Source organism: Paroedura picta, chromosome 4, assembly GCF_049243985.1.
Source record: "Paroedura picta isolate Pp20150507F chromosome 4, Ppicta_v3.0, whole genome shotgun sequence".
NCBI classification, from domain to species: domain Eukaryota; kingdom Metazoa; phylum Chordata; class Lepidosauria; order Squamata; family Gekkonidae; genus Paroedura; species Paroedura picta.
Window position 1 is genome coordinate 5,331,216 of NC_135372.1, and position 22,106 is coordinate 5,353,321.

Here is a 22,106-nt window from a genome sequence, read left to right on the forward strand (position 1 = left end):
AAAAACCAAACCATATGTATTGGTACAAATTTAAATTATAGATCTTATTATTCAAACATGAATCTGTATGTTGTTTACTTACTTTGTAAATTATCTTTTAAACAAACAACAAATCCTGAATGCTTTTTGTGGAGATTCACACTTCTCTGTGGGGAAGGTTGGAGGAGATCTTAGTTTATTTTCTTCTTCCTATTCCTATTATTTGAATTGTAGAGCAGTCTATGTTGAAGTGTAAGGTATCCCCTGAGAAGTGTAAGGTATCCCCTGTGCAAGCACCGGGTCATGTCTGACCCTTGGGGTGACGCCCTCCAGCGTTTTCATGGCAGACTCAATACGGGGTGGTTTGCCAGTGCCTTCCCCAGTCATTACCATTTACCCCCCAGCAAGCTGGGTACTCATTTTACTGACCTCGGAAGGATGGAAGGCTGAGTCAACCTTGAGCCGGCTGCTGGGATCGAACTCCCGGCCTCATGGGCAGAGCTTCAGACAGCATGTCGGCTGCTTTACCACCCTGCGCCACAAGAGGCTCTTATGGGAAGTGTAACTCTCCACAAAAAAAGACAGCATTTGCAGTTTGTATTAATACATATGGTTTAAGTTTTGATGGTCTTGATACTGAAGAAACAGTGGTGAAAACGAGGTTCAACTGGTGCATGTTTTTGACAAGATTTGAGACATTTATTCTGGAAAAAAAATTTATTCTGGAAAAGAAAAGAAAAGTATTAGTAGTATTAACTGCGTAACTAAGTGTCCGGTTTTAGACTTTATATTGCTGCCAACCTCCAAGTAGGGTCTGGAGAGCTCCTGGAATTGCAATTCACCAAGATCACTTCCCCTGGAGAACAGGGTAGCTTTTGAGGGTGAATTCTATGGAATCAAACCCGCTGAGGCCCCTCCCCTCTGAAACCCCATCTTCCCCAGACTCCACCCCCTCCCAAATGTCCAGGAATGTCCAAAACTGGAGCTGGCAACCCTAATCAAATCCCAGCATTTTAACAGAAGGGGCAAAACAGGCCTGGAAGAGCTGCTGCTGGCCAGAGAAGGCAAGACAGAACTGGGGGGAAATGTCTGTAGGCCTAGTGGGGGTGCACCATAGAGTTTCTAAAATAGGATGAAGTTATAAAAATGCCAGTATTTATTAATAATACAATTTAAATACGAAACACCCAAAGGCTTTACACGGCTTAAGATAAAATCCGATCCTATGAACATACCAACATCTCAGTGCCACTGACCAAGTGTGTTTCGATGTTGCTGCCTTTACCCGTGGCCTGCCTGCCCACAAGTGCAGCACACAAGAAATACACAATGGATTTTGTAATATATTAGCTCCTTTACATACACCGACCATCAACAGACATAGACAATGGACACCGTGTTAGTAACATATTGGAAGGGACCTCCAGGGTCATCTAGTCCAGGGGTAGTCAAACTGCGGCCCTCCAGATGTCCATGGACTACAATTCCCAGGAGCCCCTGCAGTGAATGCTGGCAGGGGCTCCTGGGAATTGTAGTCCATGGACATCTGGAGGGCCGCAGTTTGACTACCCCTGATCTAGTCCAACCCCTTGCAGACTGTGAGAAATTCACAACTACCTGCCTACCCACAGGGACCCCAATTCCATGCCCAGATCACCCCCCCCCCAAAAAAAAAACATCCCAAGACAACCCAGAATTCCTGGCCAGTCTGGCCTTGAAGAAATTTGCCTCCCAACCCCAAAGTGGTGACTGGCATTTCCCTGGGCATGCCAGAAAGGGCCACAAGGGCCAAGCACCCACACAGTCCCTTCTGCCCACCCACTCACCATCTGCCTGAATTCACAGAATCAGCCTTTCTGTCCAATGGCTATCAAGCCTCTGCTTAAAAGTTTGCAAAGAAGGGGAAACCACCACTTCCTGAGGTGGACCAACAAGCCAGATAAAATAAATGGAGCCTTCTGTATTCTCAAACACAGGCAGGCATTAACCGTGTCCCAGTCTGCAGTTTCTGTGTCTACATCAGTGTCCTTCGAAGACACGGAAAACAGATGTTTGGTCTGTGATGCCAAGACATTAGTATGTTCATAGGATTGGATTTTACCTCCAGGCTATGTGGGAAGCCTTTGGGTGTTATTTATGTCAACTGTATTATTAATAAATACTAGTATTTTTATGAATTTTAGAAACTTTAGGGTACACCCCCATTAAGCCTAAAGATATTTCCCTTTTTGTCAACCTCTTTTTGTTCCTGGACTCCTGTTTGGGTTACGATTTTTCTCTTTTTTGTTTTGGAATCAGACACCTTCCTAAGTTCTTACAGGGAGTGGGGAGAAATCTGCAGCACAAAGAGGCCTGGTCCATGTGAGAAGGACTGTAACCCAAGGATTAGAGTCCCCACCTTGCAGACAGAATAGCCTGCATCAAATCCCTGAGGTCTCCAAGGGGTTAGAAGAAGCCTTTTTCCTGTCCAAGGGCACCGTTCTGACCCAGGCAGATCAGACTCTGCTCCAGGCAGCTTCCGACACGCCCGATTGCCTGGACAGGCCAACAAGCTCCCTCCGTCCCGGTTTTAGATACCTTTCCTTCCAGTAACTGGCATTGTTCCGCTTCCCATCATTTGTCTGGAAAGTTGCCACTTTCCTCCTGGTGTCGATGTCGTATTCACGCACGTCATTCACTTCCCGTACCTGCCCCATCAGGACCTTGACTACAAAGAGGACGATGTACTGTGGAGAAGGGGGGGGGGGAGACCTTGTCAACCTGAGTCCCATGACACTGACCATCAGCTAATTCGAAGCAGACAAAATGGAAGAACCCTCCATGGAACACTTGTTGGACTCACGGCCACCAGACGTACCGGCCTAAAAGCAGACTGGTGGATTCCATGGAGGGTAGTTTGTTTGCTGGCTCTTAGCCTTGGGAGCTGAATGGGAGTGCTTTGCCCCAGGGCGGGACAACCACGAAAAGGTGACTGGTGGGAAGTTGTCAGCAAAAAAGGGCTGCTGACAACAGGGCCCATTTGTGGGCTGCACCATGGAATTGGATTAGTCCCTGGTTGGGCTGAAAGGTGGGGTGTAAATGAGGTAGGCAGACCAGTAAGCTGGACAAGATGAGCTAGAATAGCAGCCTGCTCATTTTGTGCTGCCAAGTGTAATGTTAATATTTATTTATTGTATGGCCTGCGTGGTGTGGCCAGGAGTTGGCAGCCAGGCAAGCGGCATTCGGGGGGGGGGGGGTTGCCATTGCCAGCCTCCATGTCACGACCCTGAGTGTTCTTTGGAGCAGTGGTCCCCAACCCCCGGGCTGTGGCCCGGTGCTGGGCCGCGAAGGTGTTGGCACCAGGCCGCAGAGGCCTTGGCGCCGGGCTGCGGCTCCCTCATCCCACCCTCCCCCGCGCAGCGAGAAGCTCACCGAGCAAATCGGCCGCCAAAGCGATCAATGAGCTTGTGGCCCGGCTAGCTTCTTGCTTCAGCGGCCGATATGGAGGGGCGGGGAGAGGGAGCTGTGGCTGCTGGCATGCCGGCTGCACAAACGCACATGTGCGGACTTGCAGTGCATGCACGTTTGCGTCCGGCGGGGGTGCAAACACGCACGCGCACGAGCAGCGTCCGTGCATGTGCGCATGCACAGCGCTGCCGTGCGTGCACGTTTGTGCCCCCGCCGGACGCAAAGGCACATGTGCGGCAAGTCTGCGCATGCACGTTTGCGCCAGGGCTGCCGTGTGTGCGTGGTGCCCCGGGTCGCCCTCTCCCCCCACCCCGGCACAGCAGTCTGCGGCCACTGAAAGGTTGCGGACCGCTGTTTTGGAGGAACTCCATCCAAATCCTTGAAGGCCTCCCCCCAAAAAACTAGTTAGGGTTGGCTCAATGTAGCTTACATGATTTTCCGCTCCTCTGCTTTGTTCTCATGACCCCCTGAAGCAATTTAGGCAGTGTGATTGGCCCCAGGTCACCTAGCATGTTCCCATGGCAGAGCAAGGATTTGAATCTGCATCTCCCGGAACTTAGCATGACTCTCTAGCCCACAGGTGGCTCTCCAGATATCCAAGGACTGCAATTCCCATGAGCCCTTGCCAACAGGGAATTGTAATCCATGGACATCTGGGGAGCCACAGATAAGCCATTCCTGCTCTAGCCGCTATGACACAATGGCTCCCACAGCACTGTTGGCTACTCACCATGAACCAGTAGACATTCATCAGAGTAAGGATGAAGAGCAAAGTGTTGAAGAAGAAGTAGAAAGGGATTTGGGGCACACAACGGAGGCTGGAGTGGCAGGTGACGTACAGCACCTTGAGGGGGAACCAGTAGAGGCGGAACCAGAACCTGCCAGGGAAAGAGAGGAGGGGCCAGTAAGGAGACGGTCGTGGCCGTCACAGGGATGATTGGTTGATGGCTTCAGACGGCTCTTGTTAACTGAAGTGGACAGATTCCTAAGCACAGTGAAGGCGACCACTTGCCCCTTAGATCCTTGTCCATCCTGGTTGCTTAAATCAGGCAACCAGCAGATAGGAGGTCCCTTGAGGGAGATTATCAACCTCTCCTTAGCACCAGGAGAGTTCCCCCGAAGGATTTAAGGAGGCAGTGGTCCGCCCTTTACTGAAGAAACCATCGCTAGACCCGCATCTTGCATTTCTGGGTAAGGTGATAGAGCGGGCAGCGGCAGACCAACTACTAGCATTTCTGGAGGAAACTTCGGCCCTAGATCCATACCAGTCTAGCTTCCGTCCTGGCCACAGGGTGGAGACTGTGCTGGTCGCCCTGACGGATGATATCCGGCGCCAGCTGGACCAGGACGGCTCTGCCATACTCGTGTTGTTAGATCTGTCGGCTGCATTTGATGTAATTCACCACGAGATATTGGCTCACCACCTCGCCAGAACTGGAGTTAGAGGGACTGCGCTGCAACGGCTGGTCTCCTTCCTCCGGAACCGATTGCAGAGGGATGCAGTGGGGGATGAGTTGTCAGACCCCTGTGGGCTCCCTTGCGGGGTCCTACAGGAGGCAATACTCTCCCCCACGCTTTTTAACATCTATATGCGCCCTCTAGCCCAGCTGGTCCGGGGCTACGGGCTGGGATGTCACCAATATGCGGATGACACTCAGCTCTACCTCCTAATGGACAGCCGGCCGGACTCCCCCCGGATACATTTGCCAGCTGTTTGGAAGTGGTGGCTGGATGGCTCAGGCAGAGTCATCTGAAACTCCTCCAAGATGGAGGTCCTGTGGCTGGGCAGAAGAGGGCAGGACCAGGAAGCGCGCCTCCCATGCCTGTACCGGTTGCCAGGAATTTGGGGGTGACTTTTGATGCCTTCCTTTTAATGGAGGCTCAGGTCACGAAAGTAGCCAGGACGGCTTTTTTCCATCTTCGCCAAGCCCGGCTACTAGGGCCCTACCTGTCCTCAGAACACCTGGCCACTGTGATCCATGCAACGGTCACTTCCAGATTAGACTACTGTAACTTGCTCTATGCCGGCCTACCCTTGTCCTTAATCCAAAAGTTACAGCTGGTACAAAATGGGGCTGCCTCACTGGGACATCTTGGAGGACCCATATCCAGCCGGTGGTTCGTCAACTGCACTGGTTACTTGTCTGTTTCCGGATCAAGGTATTGGTATTAACCTTTAAGGCCATGCGGTCTGGGTCCTGCCTATCTGCGGGACCACGTGCTAGCTTATGCCCCCCACAGGGCCCTTTGCTCTGCGGGTATGAATTTACTGGTTGTCCCGGGCCTCCGGGACGTACACCTGGCCTCGACCATGGCCAGGGCTTTTTTCGGTTCTGGCCCCAACCTGGTGGAAGAGCTGAGGGCTCTGCCGGAGTTACCAGCTTTCCGCAGGGCCTGTAAGACAGAGCTCTGAGGCCAGGGCGGAGTCCCGGGGGAGGGGTTTTCCACCTGGTTCATCTCGGCCCCAGCTCTCATTGCATTAGATTAACATCAGATTAATATTAGATTGAGATCAGTGCCCCACCCTGAACAAGGAGGGATTATTAGAGATTATGGTCGCCATTGCATAGTTGGTTAGTACGTGATTGTTATTTTAAAGGGGATTCTATTGGGGTTTTGTAAACCGCCGCGAGGCTACGGTATAGAAATCTAATAATTAAGAAAGAAAGAAAGAAAGAAAGAAAGAAAGAAAGAAAGAAAGAAAGAAAGAAAGAAAGAAGACAGTGTGGGGGGGCAGGACAGCAGGCACCAGACCTGGCCCCATCCCAGTCACACACATTAGGGGCAGAGATACCCTGGTGTACGAGGGCTCTGAGCAAAGATTGGCAAAACAATCTCCGCCATGCTGTTCAAAACACCAGCCAAATTTATGTCAGAATTCGAAATCTAGACCTAGATCAATTTCCCACCATAAGAAGCAGGCGGTTGTGGGATTAATGAAGGGTTCTGTTATGGATGTTCATGTTACAATGTTTTATTGAATTATTTTATGGTTTAAAAAGTGGTGTTACCAGCCCTGAGCCCCTGGGGAAGGGCGGGCTATAAACTATTATTGTTATAAAGATCACTATATTATGCTTGCCAAGCAGGAAAGGGGGGTAGTGCTTCAAAGAAGCGGTCCAAGTCAGCATAGGTGAGGTATCTGTCAAGGAACTTCTTCATTCCCTTCTGTGGTTTCTTCCGCTTGCTAACCCCAAATCTCATAAACCCTTTTGCTGGAATATTCCTATGCCTCCCCCCACCCCCACCCCACCTTGCATTTCAAAGGTGGTTTAGGCTGGTTGTTCTCACTCCTTGGTGAGAGATGTGATTTTCACTCTTGCTTTGAAGATGAGCCCTTCCCTGTGTGAACTTGAAGACTTGCATATTTACTTTCTAGGGCAGGGGGAGGGCATTTCTTACAGGGGTGGCCAAACTGTAGCTCTCCAGTTGTCCATGAACTACAGTTCCCATGAGCCCCTGCCAGCAAGAGTTGTTTATGGTATTTGTAGTACATGGACATCTGGAGAGCTACAGTTTGGCCACCCCTGCTCTAGACCAGGGGTAGTCAACCTGTGGTCCTCTAGATGTTCATGGTCTACAATTCCCATGAGCCCCTGCCAGCATTTGCTCATGGGAATTGTAGTCCATGAACATCTGGAGGACCACAGATTGACTACCCCTGCTCTAGACTGATCCCGCATTGAGCAGGGGGCTGGATTCAAGGGTCTCTCCAGATGCTCCCAACCTTATGATTTTGTATACTCAGAGCATTCTGGCAGGGGAATTAACAATTCATGGGAGAGAGTTTGAGAGAACTTCTCTACAAGAGCAGCTCTAAGAGGACTGGCCCAAGGTCACCCAGTTCTCCAGATTAAAAGTCACTGCTCCTAAACACTACCCCACACAGGAGAACATAAGAGAGAGAACAATAGCTGTAAAACTTTCTGGTCAATAGTAGTTTACCTGTACAGAGAAATCTTAAGACTACTTTGATTCCAAACATGTTACCTGTAATAATAATTTGTGATGTTTCCAACACCTATTTCTTGGGCAGTAGCTTTTAAAAAAATATCCTATTCATTTTTCATTTTCATTACACAGAACATTAATCAGAAGACAATCAGCAATAAATAGCAGCATATATAAGAAGAGATTCAAAATTATAAAAATATGACACAGTTATCGCAATGCCCTGTGGGTTACAATGGCTGGGTCCAGAATTTCTAGGAAGATGGTTTCCCCAGTGTCCGATTTGAAGAATCTGAGGACTTATCTGAAGACATGAGCCAAGACTCACTGCCAACAAATTGATTAGTCTTTCAGATGCTCCTGGATTTTTTTCTGCTGCTGCAGAGGCATCTGAAGACATGAGCAGGGACTCACACCCCACCACAAATTTTGTTGGCACCCAGTTGCTCTAACTGCTGGGGTCTCAGTAACCCCATGTAACAATGGCTAGTCATGGGACCTGGGAGGGGGAGCTGAACTCACCAGCTGATGCTGAAGGAGATACAACCGATATTTGAGATGAAGTCGTTCAAGGGGTGATAGACTCCTCCGCGATACTTGAAGTAAACATTGAGCTTGGTGAACTCCAACTGAACGTCAGTGATGTCATGAAGGAAGAGCACAAGGATGCCCACGTTGTGGTACCTGCCGAGTGGGCAGAAGAGGAAGAGAGGACCTGTTTGGTGGCCAACTTCAGAACCAGGAAGCCCCCACTCCATCCTGAATCACCCCTGCCATGTACATCCAGGTGCGCTTGGATAAGTAATTCCACCATTGGCATTATGGTGCTGATCTAATTGCGTAAGGTCATCCTAAAGATTGCAAATTAAGATGGAACATTATCATTGAAATGCCCAACCATTTTGAGTCTGCAGGCACCCCTGGAATTCTGACCCAGTGTGGTGGACATAACGACAAAATGGCTGATGCAGGAGGAGCCAATCATAAAATGGCTGCCAAAGGGGGAGGCTGGAGCCCACCACAAAAACTGAGGGATCGAGGATATGCTTCTCGGCCAGTACACTGTCAATATTTATAGAATTATAGAATCATAGAGTTGGAAGGGGCCATAAAGGCCATCTAGTCCAACCCCCTGCTCAACACAGGATCAGCCCTAAGCATCCTAAAGCATCCAAGAAAAGTGTGTATCCAACCTTTGCTTGAAGACTTCCAGTGAGGGGGAGCTCACCACATCCCTAGGCAGCCTATTCCACTGCTGAACTACTCTGACTGTGAAAAACTTTTTCCTGATATCTAGCCTATATCGTTGTACTTGAAGTTTAAACCCATTACTGTGTGTCCTCTCCTCTGCAGCCAACGGGAGCAGCATCCTGCCCTCCTCCAAGTAACAACCTTTCAAATACTTAAAGAGGGCTATCATGTCCCCTCTCAACCTCCTTTTCTCCAGGCTGAACATTCCCAAGTCCCTCAACCTATCTTCATAGGGATTGGTCCCTTGGCCACAGATCATCTTCATCGCTCTCCTCTGTACCCTTTCAATTTTATCTACGTCCTTCTTGAAGTGAGGCCTCCAGAACTGCACACAGTACTCCAGGTGTGGTCTGACCAGTGCCGTATACAATGGGACTATGACATCTTGTGATTTTGATGTGATGCCTCTGTTGATGCAGCCCAAAATGGCATTCGCCTTTTTTACCGCTGCATCACACTGCCTGCTCATGTTTAGTTTACAATCCACAAGTACCCCAAGGTCTCGTTCACACACAGTGTTACCTAGAAGCGTATCCCCCATCCAGTAGGCATGCTTTTCATTTTTCTGACCCAGATGCAGAACTTTACACTTATCTTTATTAAATTGCATCTTGTTCTCATTTGCCCATTTTCCCATTGTTTTCCATTTTTCCATTATTTCAGGCGAAAGCTTAACATGATGCCTTTTAAACCCTTATGTAAATCCAAGTTAAGTATGTATACTGTGATTGGTAGCGCAGGGGTGGCCAAACTGTGGTTCTCCAGATGTCCATGGACTACAATTCCCATGAGCCTCAGGAGCTCATGGGAATTGTAGTCCATGGACATCTGGAGCGCCATAGTTTGGCCACTCCTGACCTAAAGCATTGACATTTTTTCATCTACTGGGTTCTACTGCTTTAGGATGCTTAGGGCTAATCCTGCATAGAGCAGGGGGTTGGACTAGATGGCCTGTATGGCCCCTTCCAACTCTATGACTCTATAATTCTATGGTTTTAGCTACTTTATTGCTGGCGGGTAAGCTATTGCTAAATAAGTTTTGGTTTTTTTGCCATGTCATGTTTTTGTCTTCAATTTGAACTCTTTGGTTTTTTTTCTTTCTTTCCAGGTATAATCTCATTTCTCATTATAGCCTCTGAGAATTGTACCATTGTTATGACATTACTACAGAGAAGCAGAAGGGGAGGCATGCTTTTTGTAGGAATGCAGGGGCCTGGGAAGCTTTCGATGTCTGGCATACTAATTATCAAGCCAAGAATTGACTTACAGTGAGGGACTGTAAGGGTTTCATACAGGTGTGCTAGCTGAGGTGCAAATCAGTTTCAGCAAAGGAAATCTTTGTTCCTGTTCATTATTAACATCCAATAAAGAGCTTTCCTGTTTACCAAGAGGCTACTTATTGAGAATTCGACGGGGCTCTGAGAAGAGGGGAATTGTTAAGTGTGGACTTTGATACATAAAGTAAAACCAGCTCTTAAGTTAAGTAAATATACCTTAAGGGAAGTTTGATTTCCCTTTCTCTGGACAGAGTACTTCAGCAGGTTCCTGGCTGCTTATTTCTCTCATACAGAGCACCTTTCCATAGAACCTACATGCACCCCTTATGAATGATGGACCCTTAACTGGATATTTATTTGTCACACTAAAATAAGCTTCCTTCCTTCAGCTGATGCCCCAAACTCTAACTCAGGCTTCCTCATCTAGGGTTTTGTGAAACCCTTGGATATCTTGATGGGCCTGGAAGAGTTTACTGAATGGGTGGGAATTAATTAATTTTAATGTATTTTTTTATTTTGTTAAACATTTGCCAGGTGGCATATATGGTCATGTCAGCCCCCCCCCCCAAATGGCCAATGATGAGCCTGGAGGGGGTGATAAGGGGAGGGGCCTCTGAGTGGGCGTGTCCACAGCTCTGCTTCCCAACCCTATTCTGCACAATTGTGCCCCTTCTGTGGTTTCTCAAAGCCTGAAGAATGCTTCAGGGGTTTCTCAATGGTAAAAAGGTTGAGAACTATCAGTTATTGGTATTAAAGTTACAGTTCGTTGTATGTTATGGATTGTTTCTTGTATTGTTTATAAGTTTTATGTAAACTGTCCTGAGCCTTTGGGGAGGGCAGTATATAAATATATTAAATAAACAAACAAACCAATAAATAAACAAACAAACAAACAAACCAATAAATAAATGCTATCCTAACTAAGTGCCGAATAAATTTCCAGGCTAAAGTGACACTCACGTCCCTGTTGGAGGGTGCTCCCCTCCCCTTCTTAAAGCCCCCCATCCAGTGGAATTCCATGGGCTGGCAGACTGGCTTAGATTTGCATGAGGGCCCAAATCACAAGAATTGGTTTGGAGCCCTGGAGGGGAGGTGATTTGATTTATAAGACTGGCCTCGGGGTGATTTGCATCATGCATCTACCTTTGTAACCCACTTTCTGTACAGTGCCTTAGTTGTGACACTACTTAGCTGTAGTGGCGAGCCAGGTTTGATTCCCCGCTCCTCCACATGCAGCCAGCTGGGTGACCTTGGGCTGGTCACAGTCCTGATAGTGCTATTCTGACCTAGCAGTGATATCAGGGTTCTCTCAGCCTCACCTCCTGCACAGGGTGTCTGTGGTGGGGAAAGTAAAGGGAAGGCGATGGGAAGCCAATTGAGACTCCTGGTAGATAAAATCCAACTCTTCTTCTTCACATATGACCTTTCCTTTTCTTAAGGATGATAGTCACATCAGGATGGTTGCATGACTTTTGGCACTGCAACACTGCCCTCTTCATGTAGGATGTTTGTGAAAATTCTGTTGCGCTGCACCAGCGCAGAGGGAGGGCTGGAGGGGCCGGAGAAGCAGAGGATGAGGTCATGAGGCGGGCAGGTGAATGGGGCCCAGGACTCACCTGAAGACATAGGAGAGGGCAATGAGGACAAGGGTGACCACGTGGTGGATGAGCATCACCACCGAGTCCTTCCGCCAGGCATCCATGTAGAGGGAGGCGTAGACTGAGTGGCAATAGAAACTGCACTGCAGCAGATAGGCCAGGGCGATGTCTGTCGGTACTTCCATGCCCTTCCTCCAATCTGGGCAGAAAGGAGGGTGACAAAGCAAGGTCAAGCCAGCAGCAGAAAAATGGATCAGGGATAGCGATCCAGCTCAACACCCCCCATGACTCCCTCATGGCCATGCAGTGAAAAACAGGGTGCTGATTTCATCCACCCAGAAGCATAAACGGTGGACTTCAAGAACTGAGCTATTCCACACTGTGACGACTAAGAGATGCTGCTGCAAAACACCATACAGACTAGGCGGAGGAGGGACGACCCATGAAGCTTCCTTATACAGAATCTTGGTCCCCCCAGGTCAGTCGAGTCAGACGGGCAGCTGTTCTCCAGGGTCTCAAGTACGGATCTTTCACTCCACCTACAGTTGGAGATTCTTTTTTAAACACTGAGGGAGGACAGATCTAGCTTGGAAAATGCCCGGAGATTTGGGAGGATGGAGCCTGGAGAAAGCAGGATTTGGAGAGTCTATTGCCATGGATCCCACCCACCAAAGCAGCCATCTTCTCCAGAGGAACTGATCTCTGTTGCCTGGAAAACAATTTTAATACTGGGAGAGCTCCAGGCCTCACCTGGAGCTTGGAAACTCTACCGCTGCACTGTGGCAACTCCCAGAAGCCTCATCTGCTCAAAAGAAAAATGTCTCCAAAAACAAGACACTTTCTAATAAAATGCCAGTCTTCAATGGCATGAATCATTTTAATTTTCGACGTCTGCAGCACCCATCACTAATGGGCACCCCTTTCCTTGTTATTTTCTGTGGCAGGGGTGGGCAGGGGTGGGCAGGGGTGGGACACGCCATCAAGTTGCAGACAATTTATGGCAATCCCAAGGGATTTTCTGGGCAGGAGCAAATCAGAGATGGTTTGCCACTGCCAACTTCTGCGTAGCAACCCTGGGTGTTCTTGGTGGGCCCCCATCCAAATACTGACCTGGTCCGACCCTGCTTTTCCCCGGGTTGATGAAATTGGGCTAACCTGAGCCAGCTGTATCAGGGTGGTATTTTCTATATAAATATACAGTTTGCAAGCTTAAAAGGACTGCTTTAAAAGACTGCAGGGAAACTGAGTATAGTCTGCATTGACATTTTTCCACTGAAAATCTGGTTGATTTGAGCCCGTAACTACAGCCTTCCTTTTTCCTGATTTTAAACACATCGCCCTTCTGCATCTGCCCCAATTTCCAGTCTCCTTCCTGCTTGATTGGGGGTAGGGGTCGGGTGAAGCTCCAGCTGGCAATGGAACACAAGGCTGGAGAGTGCTTTATTTCCTGCAGCCAGAGCAAGCCGGGGCAAGTGGAGCACAAGGCTCCTTGTTTATTTATTTTTGTTAATTTATTTATTATTTAATGTATAGCTTACCGCCTCTTGTGGCGCAGAGTGGTAAGGCAGCCATATGAAAGCTTTGCCCATGAGGCTGGGAGTTCGATCCCAGCAGCCGGCTCAAGGTTGACTCCGCCTTCCATGCTTCCGAGGTCGGTAAAATGAGTACCCAGCTTGCTGGGGGGTAAACGGTAATGACTGGGGAAGGCACTGGCAAACCACCCCATACTGAGTCTGCCATGAAAATGCTGGAGGGCGTCACCCCAAGGGTCAGACATGACTCGGTGCTTGCACAGGGGATACCTTTACCTTACCGCTCCCAGCAAGCTGTCTTACTGCAGGTTACAGATAAAACCCCGATAAAACAAACATCTTTCTTTACCTCCATGAGTAGGTGGGGAAGAGGGAAGGCAGGAGCCTCACAGAGAACGAGGATGGGACAGTAAACCCAAGAGGCAAACCACTGCTCATAGAAGTATGGGCTTTTGGAGTGCAGTCACTTTACAACAGATCCCATGAGGGCAAAAATAAGTCTTACGAGGAAATGGCAACCGGAACCAGGCAGTCTTTGAACTGACGCCCTGACCAATTAGCAACAGACTGCTTCACTGCGTCAGCATTGGAGGCACCAGGGAGGAAGTTAATCTGGCAAAATGCAGAGATCCACACTTAATAGGCTCTCAGAGCGGATTCCTCAAATACAGTGAGCTATATCTGCTCCTAGATATTGCAGGGGAAAGGTACGTTGCCATGGATTAATTCTTAGATGTTTCAGAGGGAAAATTTAAAGTGCTAAATATCAAAATGGTAATCAAATAATGTGAAAATGAGTTTTTTTGATTTGGTGTCGCCAGGTATAAAAAGCCCAGTGCAGATTCTATCCTGGTTCCCGGTCACCATTCCCACACAAGTTTTATTTTTGCCCTCATTTTTTGGATCTGTTTTCAAGTGACTGCACTCCAAAACCCCACTCTTCTACGTAAAGACATTTGCCTTTTGGATTTTCTCCCCCCCCCCACACACACACACAAATTCATCCTGAGGCTGTCGCCTCCACTCCCCCCACCCCCACTTACTCAGGAAGCAGTAATAGAAAAATAAAGAAGCTGCCTCTTGCTCTACTTCTCCGGTTTGCTCTGGCTGTAGAGTCAGGAAACAAAAGCAGGAAATAAAGCCCTCTCCAGCCTTGTGCTCCTTCAATGCCAGCTGGTGCTTCATGCGACTCCCGCTTCTCTCCCCCTACACTCAAGCTTTCCCCATTAAGTGGGAAGGAGAGAAGGGACTGACAATTGGAACAATTCAAGTGCAGAAAGCACTGTCGTAGTGAGACCTGTTTTGAGTCAGGAAAAAGGAAGGTTGCAGATCCGTTGATCAGAAATCAGCAGGATCGACAGCAGAAAAAAAATGTAAGTGCACATTCAGCCCAGGTTTCAAGTCAGCTCAAAATTCCATTCCAGGTGAAGTTGGGAGTTATGAGGAAGCTGCTTACCATAGAAGACAGAGGGTGGGTCGTAGAAAAAGGGGTAGCCGGCGAAGAAGAGCAGGTAAGTACTGTAGGACCAAGAGAACAGGTAGTAGAGGAGCTTCCAAATGCTCTCTGGAACCTTTGCAGCGTCCTTGGGTTCCAGCTGACACCATTTTGCAAACGGCTGCAGCAGAAAAAAAGGGGGTTGAATTGGAAAGAGCCCTGTACCACATAAATGCCTCCCGCATAGAGAAATTCTGCACAGGAGGGAGTGGGGAGAGAAGACAGACACAGTTCCTGACTGAGCGGTTCCTCATTCGAACAGGCTTCCTCAGGAGGTGGTGGGTTCTCCATCTTTGGAGATTTCTAAACAGAGGCTGGATAGCCATATGATGGAGAGGCTGATTCTGTGAAGGCTCAAGGGGGTGGCAGGTGACAGTGGATGAGTGATAGGGTTGTGGGTGTCCTGCACAGTGCAGGGGGTTGGACTAGATGACCCATGAGGTCCCTTCCAACACTATTATTCTATGATTCTATGATTTTAGTTAAGGAATGATTTTTAAAACCTGCCCCCTTGCCTGAGACGGTAAACATTAAAAATTTTTTTTAATGATTGGATAGATCGCCTGGAGTGGAAGCTGGTAAATGGGGTTGCCCAGGGTGAGCAATGAGCTTTTCCCGGAAACCAAATAGGGGGAAACACCTGGTGCTTATTGGAAGATGGCAAATGCTTTTTGCAGAGTCAGATCTGTGGACCACCAAGCAAGGTATTATGGCGCTCGAGCAGACAAAAATCTTTCACGAGGGTTGTCAATTATGGGGGGGGGGGAGCTCCCGCTCCCTGGATTCCTCAGGGGGGACACAGTTGCTTAAGGGTTAAACTGTGCAGTCTCATCCTGCACTCTCTGCTTTCTTCTCTAGGACTGCGGGACATTTTTGTTTGCCACATCAAAGGACCCCTACACTGCTAAGCTTATTTCCCCCCTAGAATCTCTGGAGTTTCAGCCTAAATCTCCAATTCTCAACCTGTGGAACAGACTTTCTCTACTTTTTTACCATTGAAACCCCCCTGAAACATTCTTCATTCTTCATGAAACCCCAGAAGTGGTATAATCATGCAGAATATGGTTGGGAAGCAAAGCTGTGGACACGCCCACCCAGGGCCCCTCCCCTTCCCACCCCCTCCAGGCCCATCATTGGCCATTTTGGGAGGGGGTGAGGGGGTCAACATGGCCATATCTCATCATATCAAACAATAAATGTTTAACACATTCAGGAAACCCTTCCAGGGCCTTCAAGAAACCCCACGGTTTCACAAAACCCTGGTTGAGAAAGCCTGCTATGGTTCATCAAAATTGACAAGGAACTGGAAGTTAAAGACATTTTGGTATCTTGGGGTTTGTAGCTTTAAAGAAAAAGAAATGGAGGACATTTATATACCCTCCCCTGTTGCTCAGGACAGTTTACAGAGAATGTTAGATGGGTAACAGGGTACAAGTAAATTTGGTGATTGTCAACAGTTTTAACATCAATTTTAGCAGCAATTCTAACAACTGACATAACATAATTAGGCAAAGTTCAGTGACTACATCTACAATCATAGTGTCAACAACAGCAGTATACAATATACATGCTTCAGGTATGTTTCTTCTTCTGCAGTCCCATAGAGCAGTGGTCCCCAACCTTTTTATCACCGGGGACCGGTCAATGCTTGACAATTTTACTGAGGCCTGGGGGGGGGGTGTCTTTTGCCAAGGGACGTCGCCACTGCCACCTGAGCCCCTGCTCCACTTGCTTTCCCGCCGGCGCCCCTGACTTTCCCCTGCCCACTGGGGGGCACTGCCAACAGCAGCTGTGCAGTGCCACACCGAGGGGGAGCCCCCACCATGGCGGCCGCTGGAGAGCACCAAAGGTCAGCCGATGGCAGAGTGGCAGGGCAGCCCCCGAAGGCAGCAGCCGGGGAGGAGGACGAGGAGGAGCCGTGGCCCGGTACTGACTGATCAACGGACCAGTACCAGTCCATAGGTTGGGGACTACTGCCATAGAGTGTGCTCGTCTGGATAGGAGAGTGGGGTGGGGCTCAACAGATGTTATTGTTGGTCTCAACCAAATGCTTGGTGGAAGAGCTCTCTCTCGCAGGCCCTGCAGAACTGTGATAGCTCGGACAGGGCTCAGATCTTGACTGGGATCTCGTTCCACCAGGTGGGGGCCAGGACAGAGAAAGTTCTGGCCCTGGTTGAGGCCCAACATGTTTCCTTGGGGCCAGGGATCACTAGCCAGTTTGTATTGGCTGAGTATAGCGCTCTTTGTGGGGTATAGGCAGACAGACAGTCTCTCAAGTACACTGGACCCAAACCACGTATGGCCTTAAAGGAGATTACCAAAATGGGCCGGTTGTGGGTTCCCCAGGGCCACTGGATTCTGGACCAGTTGTAGTTTCTGGATCAGGGTTAAGAGTGAGTTGCAGTATATACCTTGAATACATATCTTGAATAAAACTTTAAGAGGAACAGTGGTGTCTCTGGACACAAACACTGTTGAGAAGCCATCATTTACTGTGGATTTGCTGAGGATTCTGATATGTATTTGGAGATTCATGCTGGGTATCTATTATGTGAGTGATGTTAGAGAAGGCTTTCTCAAAATCCCAGGGTTTCATGCAGGCCCTGGAAAGGTTTCCCAAACGGGTGGGAGTAAATTTTATATGAATATGAATATGAATAATTTATTAGACATGTATCAGGTGATATGACCATGTGGACCTGCTCCCTCCTCCCCAAATGGCCAATAATGGGCCCGGAGGGGGTGACCATGCAGAACGAGCTCCTGGAGGAGGTGTGGGCCTTGTGGGAGCTTACAGCATTCCGCAGGGCCTGTAAAACGGAGCTCTTCCGCCAGCTCTGCTTTCCATCACCCATCACCCCTCTAGAACGGGTTATCTGGGGTAACTTTTATAGATATTACTGGAGTTTTTGCAGCTTATTATTTTATTTTGTGTATTACTGTGCATTGGGGTTTTATGGATTTTGTTGTATGGTTTTATTGGGGGTTTTATGCTGTAACTCGCCTTGAGCCTCCGGGGAGAGGCGAGCAACAAGTCTAATAAATAATAATAAATAATAATAATAATATGGTTGGGTGATCATGCAGAATATGGTTGGGAAGCAGAGCTGTGGACATGCCCATCCGGAGTGGGTGGCCATGTGCACAGCACTTCTTCCCAACCATATTCTGCACAATTGTGCCACTTCTGGGGTTTCTCAAAACTTGAAGAATGTTTCAGGGTAATTAATTGGTAAAAAAGTTGAGGCAGGCTGTGCTAGAGCGTTCGTACAGGACAAGAGTTCAATTCCCCACTTAGACCCCGTGCACACCTTTCCCCAGACATACACACACAACCTATGATGTGAGGGAAAGGGGGGGAATTTCTTTTCATGCAGAAAGGAAATATTTACTCAAATTGTCTTTCTGAAGGAGTTCATGACATCTTTCTTTGCCTGAGATTTAGACGTTTATGAGGGAAAATATTTGTAAAACCACAGGGTTAATTGTTGATGGCATGTGGGTTTTGGAAATATAATAAATTTAATATCTAAATAATTTAACATAGATTACTAAGTGTGGGGTCAGGTTCAGTGCATGTGAAGTATAAGCCCTTGAATTTCACAGCATCCAAGATCCTTGTAACTAGATAGGCCAGGGATTTCATGCATTCATTTGTTTGTTTGTTCATTCGTTCTTACCCCACCCATCCCACCTAAAGGCAGGTTCAAGGTAGCGTAAAGGTAAAGGTAAAGTTATCCCCTGTGCAAGCACCGGGTCATGTCTGACCCTTGGGGTGATGCCCTCCAGCATTTTCATGGCAGACTCAATACCGGGTGGTTTGCCAGTGCCTTCCCCAGTCATTACCGTTTACCCCCCAGCAAGCTGAGTACTCATTTTACCGACCTCGGAAGGATGGAAGGCTGAGTCAACCTTGAGCCGGCTGCTGGGATTGAACTCCCAGCCTCATGGGCAGACAGCTTCAGACAGCATTTCTGCTGCCTTACCATCCTGCGCCACAAGAGGCTCTTCAAGGTAGCTTACAAAGAACTTAAAAAACAAAGAACTTAAAAAAACATAAATACAATAAATAATAATAAAAGCATTAAAACCCATTTCTATCCAGCCTACCCAATAGGGTGACCACTGGAAAGAAACAAAGCATCAGAATCTTTAACCGAATGGTTGGAGAACCAGGAAGAGATAAAAGCTGACAAGGTCCTCATCCTTGGAATGCGGGACACAAGAGGAGAAGTTTGCAGGCCTTGTAGAACTACAAAAGAGACTGCAGGCCCCCAACTTCCACTGGAAGGGCATTCCAGTGGACGATCATGACTATTTGGGGCAAATAATCTTCAGCCGTTTGGACCCCTAGGAGCATCATGCTCTCCATGCGCTATATGGGAATTCTCACCAGTATGTTGGCCCTACACGTGTAAGGCCTTAAAGGTCACAGCCAAAACCTTGAGTGCACTCTGGTACTCCACTGGTAGCCAGTGCAAGTGGTGGAACACTGGTAAGGACCTGAGCCACTGCATTCTGGATCAGCTGTAATTTCTGGGCCCCTTTCACAGACCAAGGCTACTCTCTCCAGTCGACAAAGAAACTGAGATGGTCTTCTTACAAGCTTCACCCAGGAAAAAGTCTATTGCTAAGAACAACTAGCCAGTCTGTACTAGACTGGATAAAGGCATCACCTAACCTCCACCTGCATTTCAAACTCCTGCCGTTTACACTTCCCACAGCAGAAAGGTTTTTATCTTCAAAGACCAGTCCAAACAAAACGGAAGTTACAGTTTTCACACCTAGTAGCCAAAAGGTGCTCAGGCCTAAGCTTTAAAAACGAAACATGCAAAGTACAGATAACATCACAAAGGACACTTTGCACTTCCTGGGAACAGGCTCCGTGCTGGCCGGGAACCCAGCAGGAGGGGGAACACTGAGGGTGGGAAACAGGAGAGGCACGAAGGCTCTTGCAACTCCGGCTCACTTATGGCTCCAGCACATGGCATGGAGGGGGAGCGACAGGGCAGCCCCTAACAAGAAGGAACCCTGGGACCATCTCGTTCCATCTCGTCTACTTTGGCTGACAGCGGATCTCCCCTAGAAAGGCTGTTCTGAATGCCTGAGATCCTCTAAAGCAGGGGTAGTCTGCTGGCAGGGGCTCATGGGAAATGTAGTCCATGGATATCTGGAGGACCACAGGTTGACTACCCCCACTCTAAAGGGAGCTCCTAAAGCTCCCTAAAGCTGGTGCTCTACCACAGCAGTCCGCAACCTTTTTCATGTTGCGGACCACAGCCAAGGGGTGGGGGGAGAGGCCGACTTGGGGCCCACGCAAACACACGTGCGTGGACTCGCCGCGCATGCGCGTTTGCGCTCGCGTGGAGTGAAAATGCGCATCACGCAGTGACTCTGCGCATGCGTGAATGCGTGGAACTGCAGCAGGCGCGTTTGCATCCCCATCGGGTGCGTGCGCGCATGCACAACAGAACCGTGCATGTGTGTTTGCACCACCGGCATGCCGATGGCCGCGCTTCCCTCTCCCCCCCCCCATTCCACAGCAAGACGCTTGCCAGGCCGCAAACTAATTGGCTGTTTTGGCGCCCGATTTGGCGCCCGATTTGCTCGCGGCCTGGCAAGCCTCTTGTTGCGGGTGAGACGGGGAGAGGGAGGGGCGGGGAGAGGGAGTCGTGGCCTGCCACCGAGGCTCTTGCAGCATTGAGGTTATCTAACCAACACATGCTTAGGACCCCCATCTCAATAGAGCTGAGGTGGGCCTCAAGCAGGGCCTTTTTGGCCTTGGCCCCCACCTGCTGGAATGCTTTGCCAAAAGAGACCGGGGCTTTGTGGGGTCTAAGTCAGTTCTGCAGGGCTTGCAAGAATGATCTGGTACCACAAACAGAGCTGGCATTCCTCCAAGTTTTATTAAAATGAGGTTGAATGTAAATACAGATGTTTTAATATTAACATTTATGTTGGTTTGTAAGAATGAAAGGGTAACCCACCCTGAAATATCAGGAAGAGCATGTTACAAGAAAAAAATATATCATTCTGATGATTAAAGCACAGTAGTGTTTCCAGCCTCCACCTACCTACCTACCTACCTTCCTTCCTTCCTTCCTTCCTTCCTTCCTTCCTTCCTTCCTTCCTTCCTTCCTTCCTTCCTTCCTTCCTTCCTTCCTTCCTTCCTTCCTTCCTTCCTTCCTTCCTTCCTTCCTTCCTTCCTTCCTTCCTTCCTTCCTTCTTTCCTTCCTTCCTTCCTTCCTTCCTTCTTCCTTCCTTCTTTCCTTCCTTCCTTCCTTCCTTCCTTCTTCCTTCCTTCCTTCCTTCCTTCCTTCTTCCTTCCTTCCTTCCTTCTTTCCTTCCTTCCTTCCTTCCTTCCTTCTTCCTTCCTTCCTTCCTTCCTTCCTTCTTTCCTTCCTTCCTTCTTTCCTTCCTTCCTTCCTTCCTTCCTTCTTCCTTCCTTCCTTCCTTCCTTCCTTCTTCCTTCCTTCCATATTCTGATGGATAAGTTGAAGGACTGCAATCTGGATTTCCAGATAGTTAAGTGGATAGGGAATTGGTTAGAGAACCGCACTCAAAGCGTTCTTGTCAATGGTGTTTCATCAGACTGGAGAGAGGTGAGTAGCGGGGTACCTCAGGGTTCGGTGCTTGGCCCGGTACTTTTTAACATATTTATTAATGATCTAGATGAGGGGGTGGAGGGACTACTCATCAAGTTTGCAGATGACACCAAATTGGGAGGACTGGCAAATACTCCGGAAGATAGAGACAGAGTTCAACGAGATCTGAACACAATGGAAAAATGGGCAAATGAGAACAAGATGCAATTTAATAAAGATGCCCTGCCCCACCTGCTGAAGGCGGCGGCCGCCTGGGCGTTGCAGTTCCCCAGGCTTCTAATCCTGGGTGACTTCAATGTCCACGCGGACGCGCCCTCTTCAGGACTTGGCGGGGACCTGGTGTCATCCATGGCGACACTGGGGCTCTCGCAATTTGTTGCTGGGCCCACCCATCACGCCGGCCACACGCTCGACTTGATCTTTGGCGCCGGGATAGAGGTGGATCTGGATGCAGCTTTGGCTGTGCCGTGGTCAGACCACTATGCCCTGCGGGCCCGACTCGAAATACCACCCCCTCCCCAGTTGGGCGGCGGGCGTATTTTTGCCCACCCGCAGAGACTCATGGATCCGCTCAGTTTCCAGAATGCTCCTCGGGACCCGATGCCTCACTTGCGGCCTTGGTGGGGGACTGGCAGTCCCGCCTGATGGCCGCCATAGATAAGATCTCCCCTAAACGTCCTCTCTGCCCTCGACTCAAATGGGCCCCAGGTACATGGGGGTGCTCCGGGAGAAGAAGAGGGAAGTGAGACGACTGGAGCGAGTGTGGCGGAAGACTCGTGACGAGGTTACAAGAACATCTTATCGCACGCTTAGGAGGGCGTATGAGATGGCGGTGAAAGTGGCTAAACGACTTTTTTGCCACGGAAATCGCGTCCGCAAGCTCTCGCCTGGCCCAATTATTCAGGGTAGTTAGATCACTCACCGCCCTTGAGGGGCGCCAAAATACTAGACAATTGGCACTCGGCTGCGAG

The 22,106-nt window shown here is 48.9% G+C and overlaps 1 protein-coding gene across 2 annotated transcripts in view; it reads right to left on the minus strand.

Moving 5' to 3' along the window:
• Positions 1–22,106, minus strand: part of CERS1 (ceramide synthase 1) — a 78,677-nt gene that overhangs the window by 25,153 nt on the left and 31,418 nt on the right. For both annotated transcript variants that reach the window (XM_077331630.1, XM_077331633.1), the window contains exons 2-6: positions 14,492–14,651; positions 11,522–11,702; positions 7,900–8,061; positions 4,157–4,304; positions 2,557–2,705 (exon numbers count right to left, since the gene is read on the minus strand). In XM_077331630.1, the coding sequence (XP_077187745.1) occupies positions 2,557–2,705; positions 4,157–4,304; positions 7,900–8,061; positions 11,522–11,702; positions 14,492–14,651 (800 nt within the window). The remainder of the gene's footprint in view (positions 1–2,556; positions 2,706–4,156; positions 4,305–7,899; positions 8,062–11,521; positions 11,703–14,491; positions 14,652–22,106) is intronic.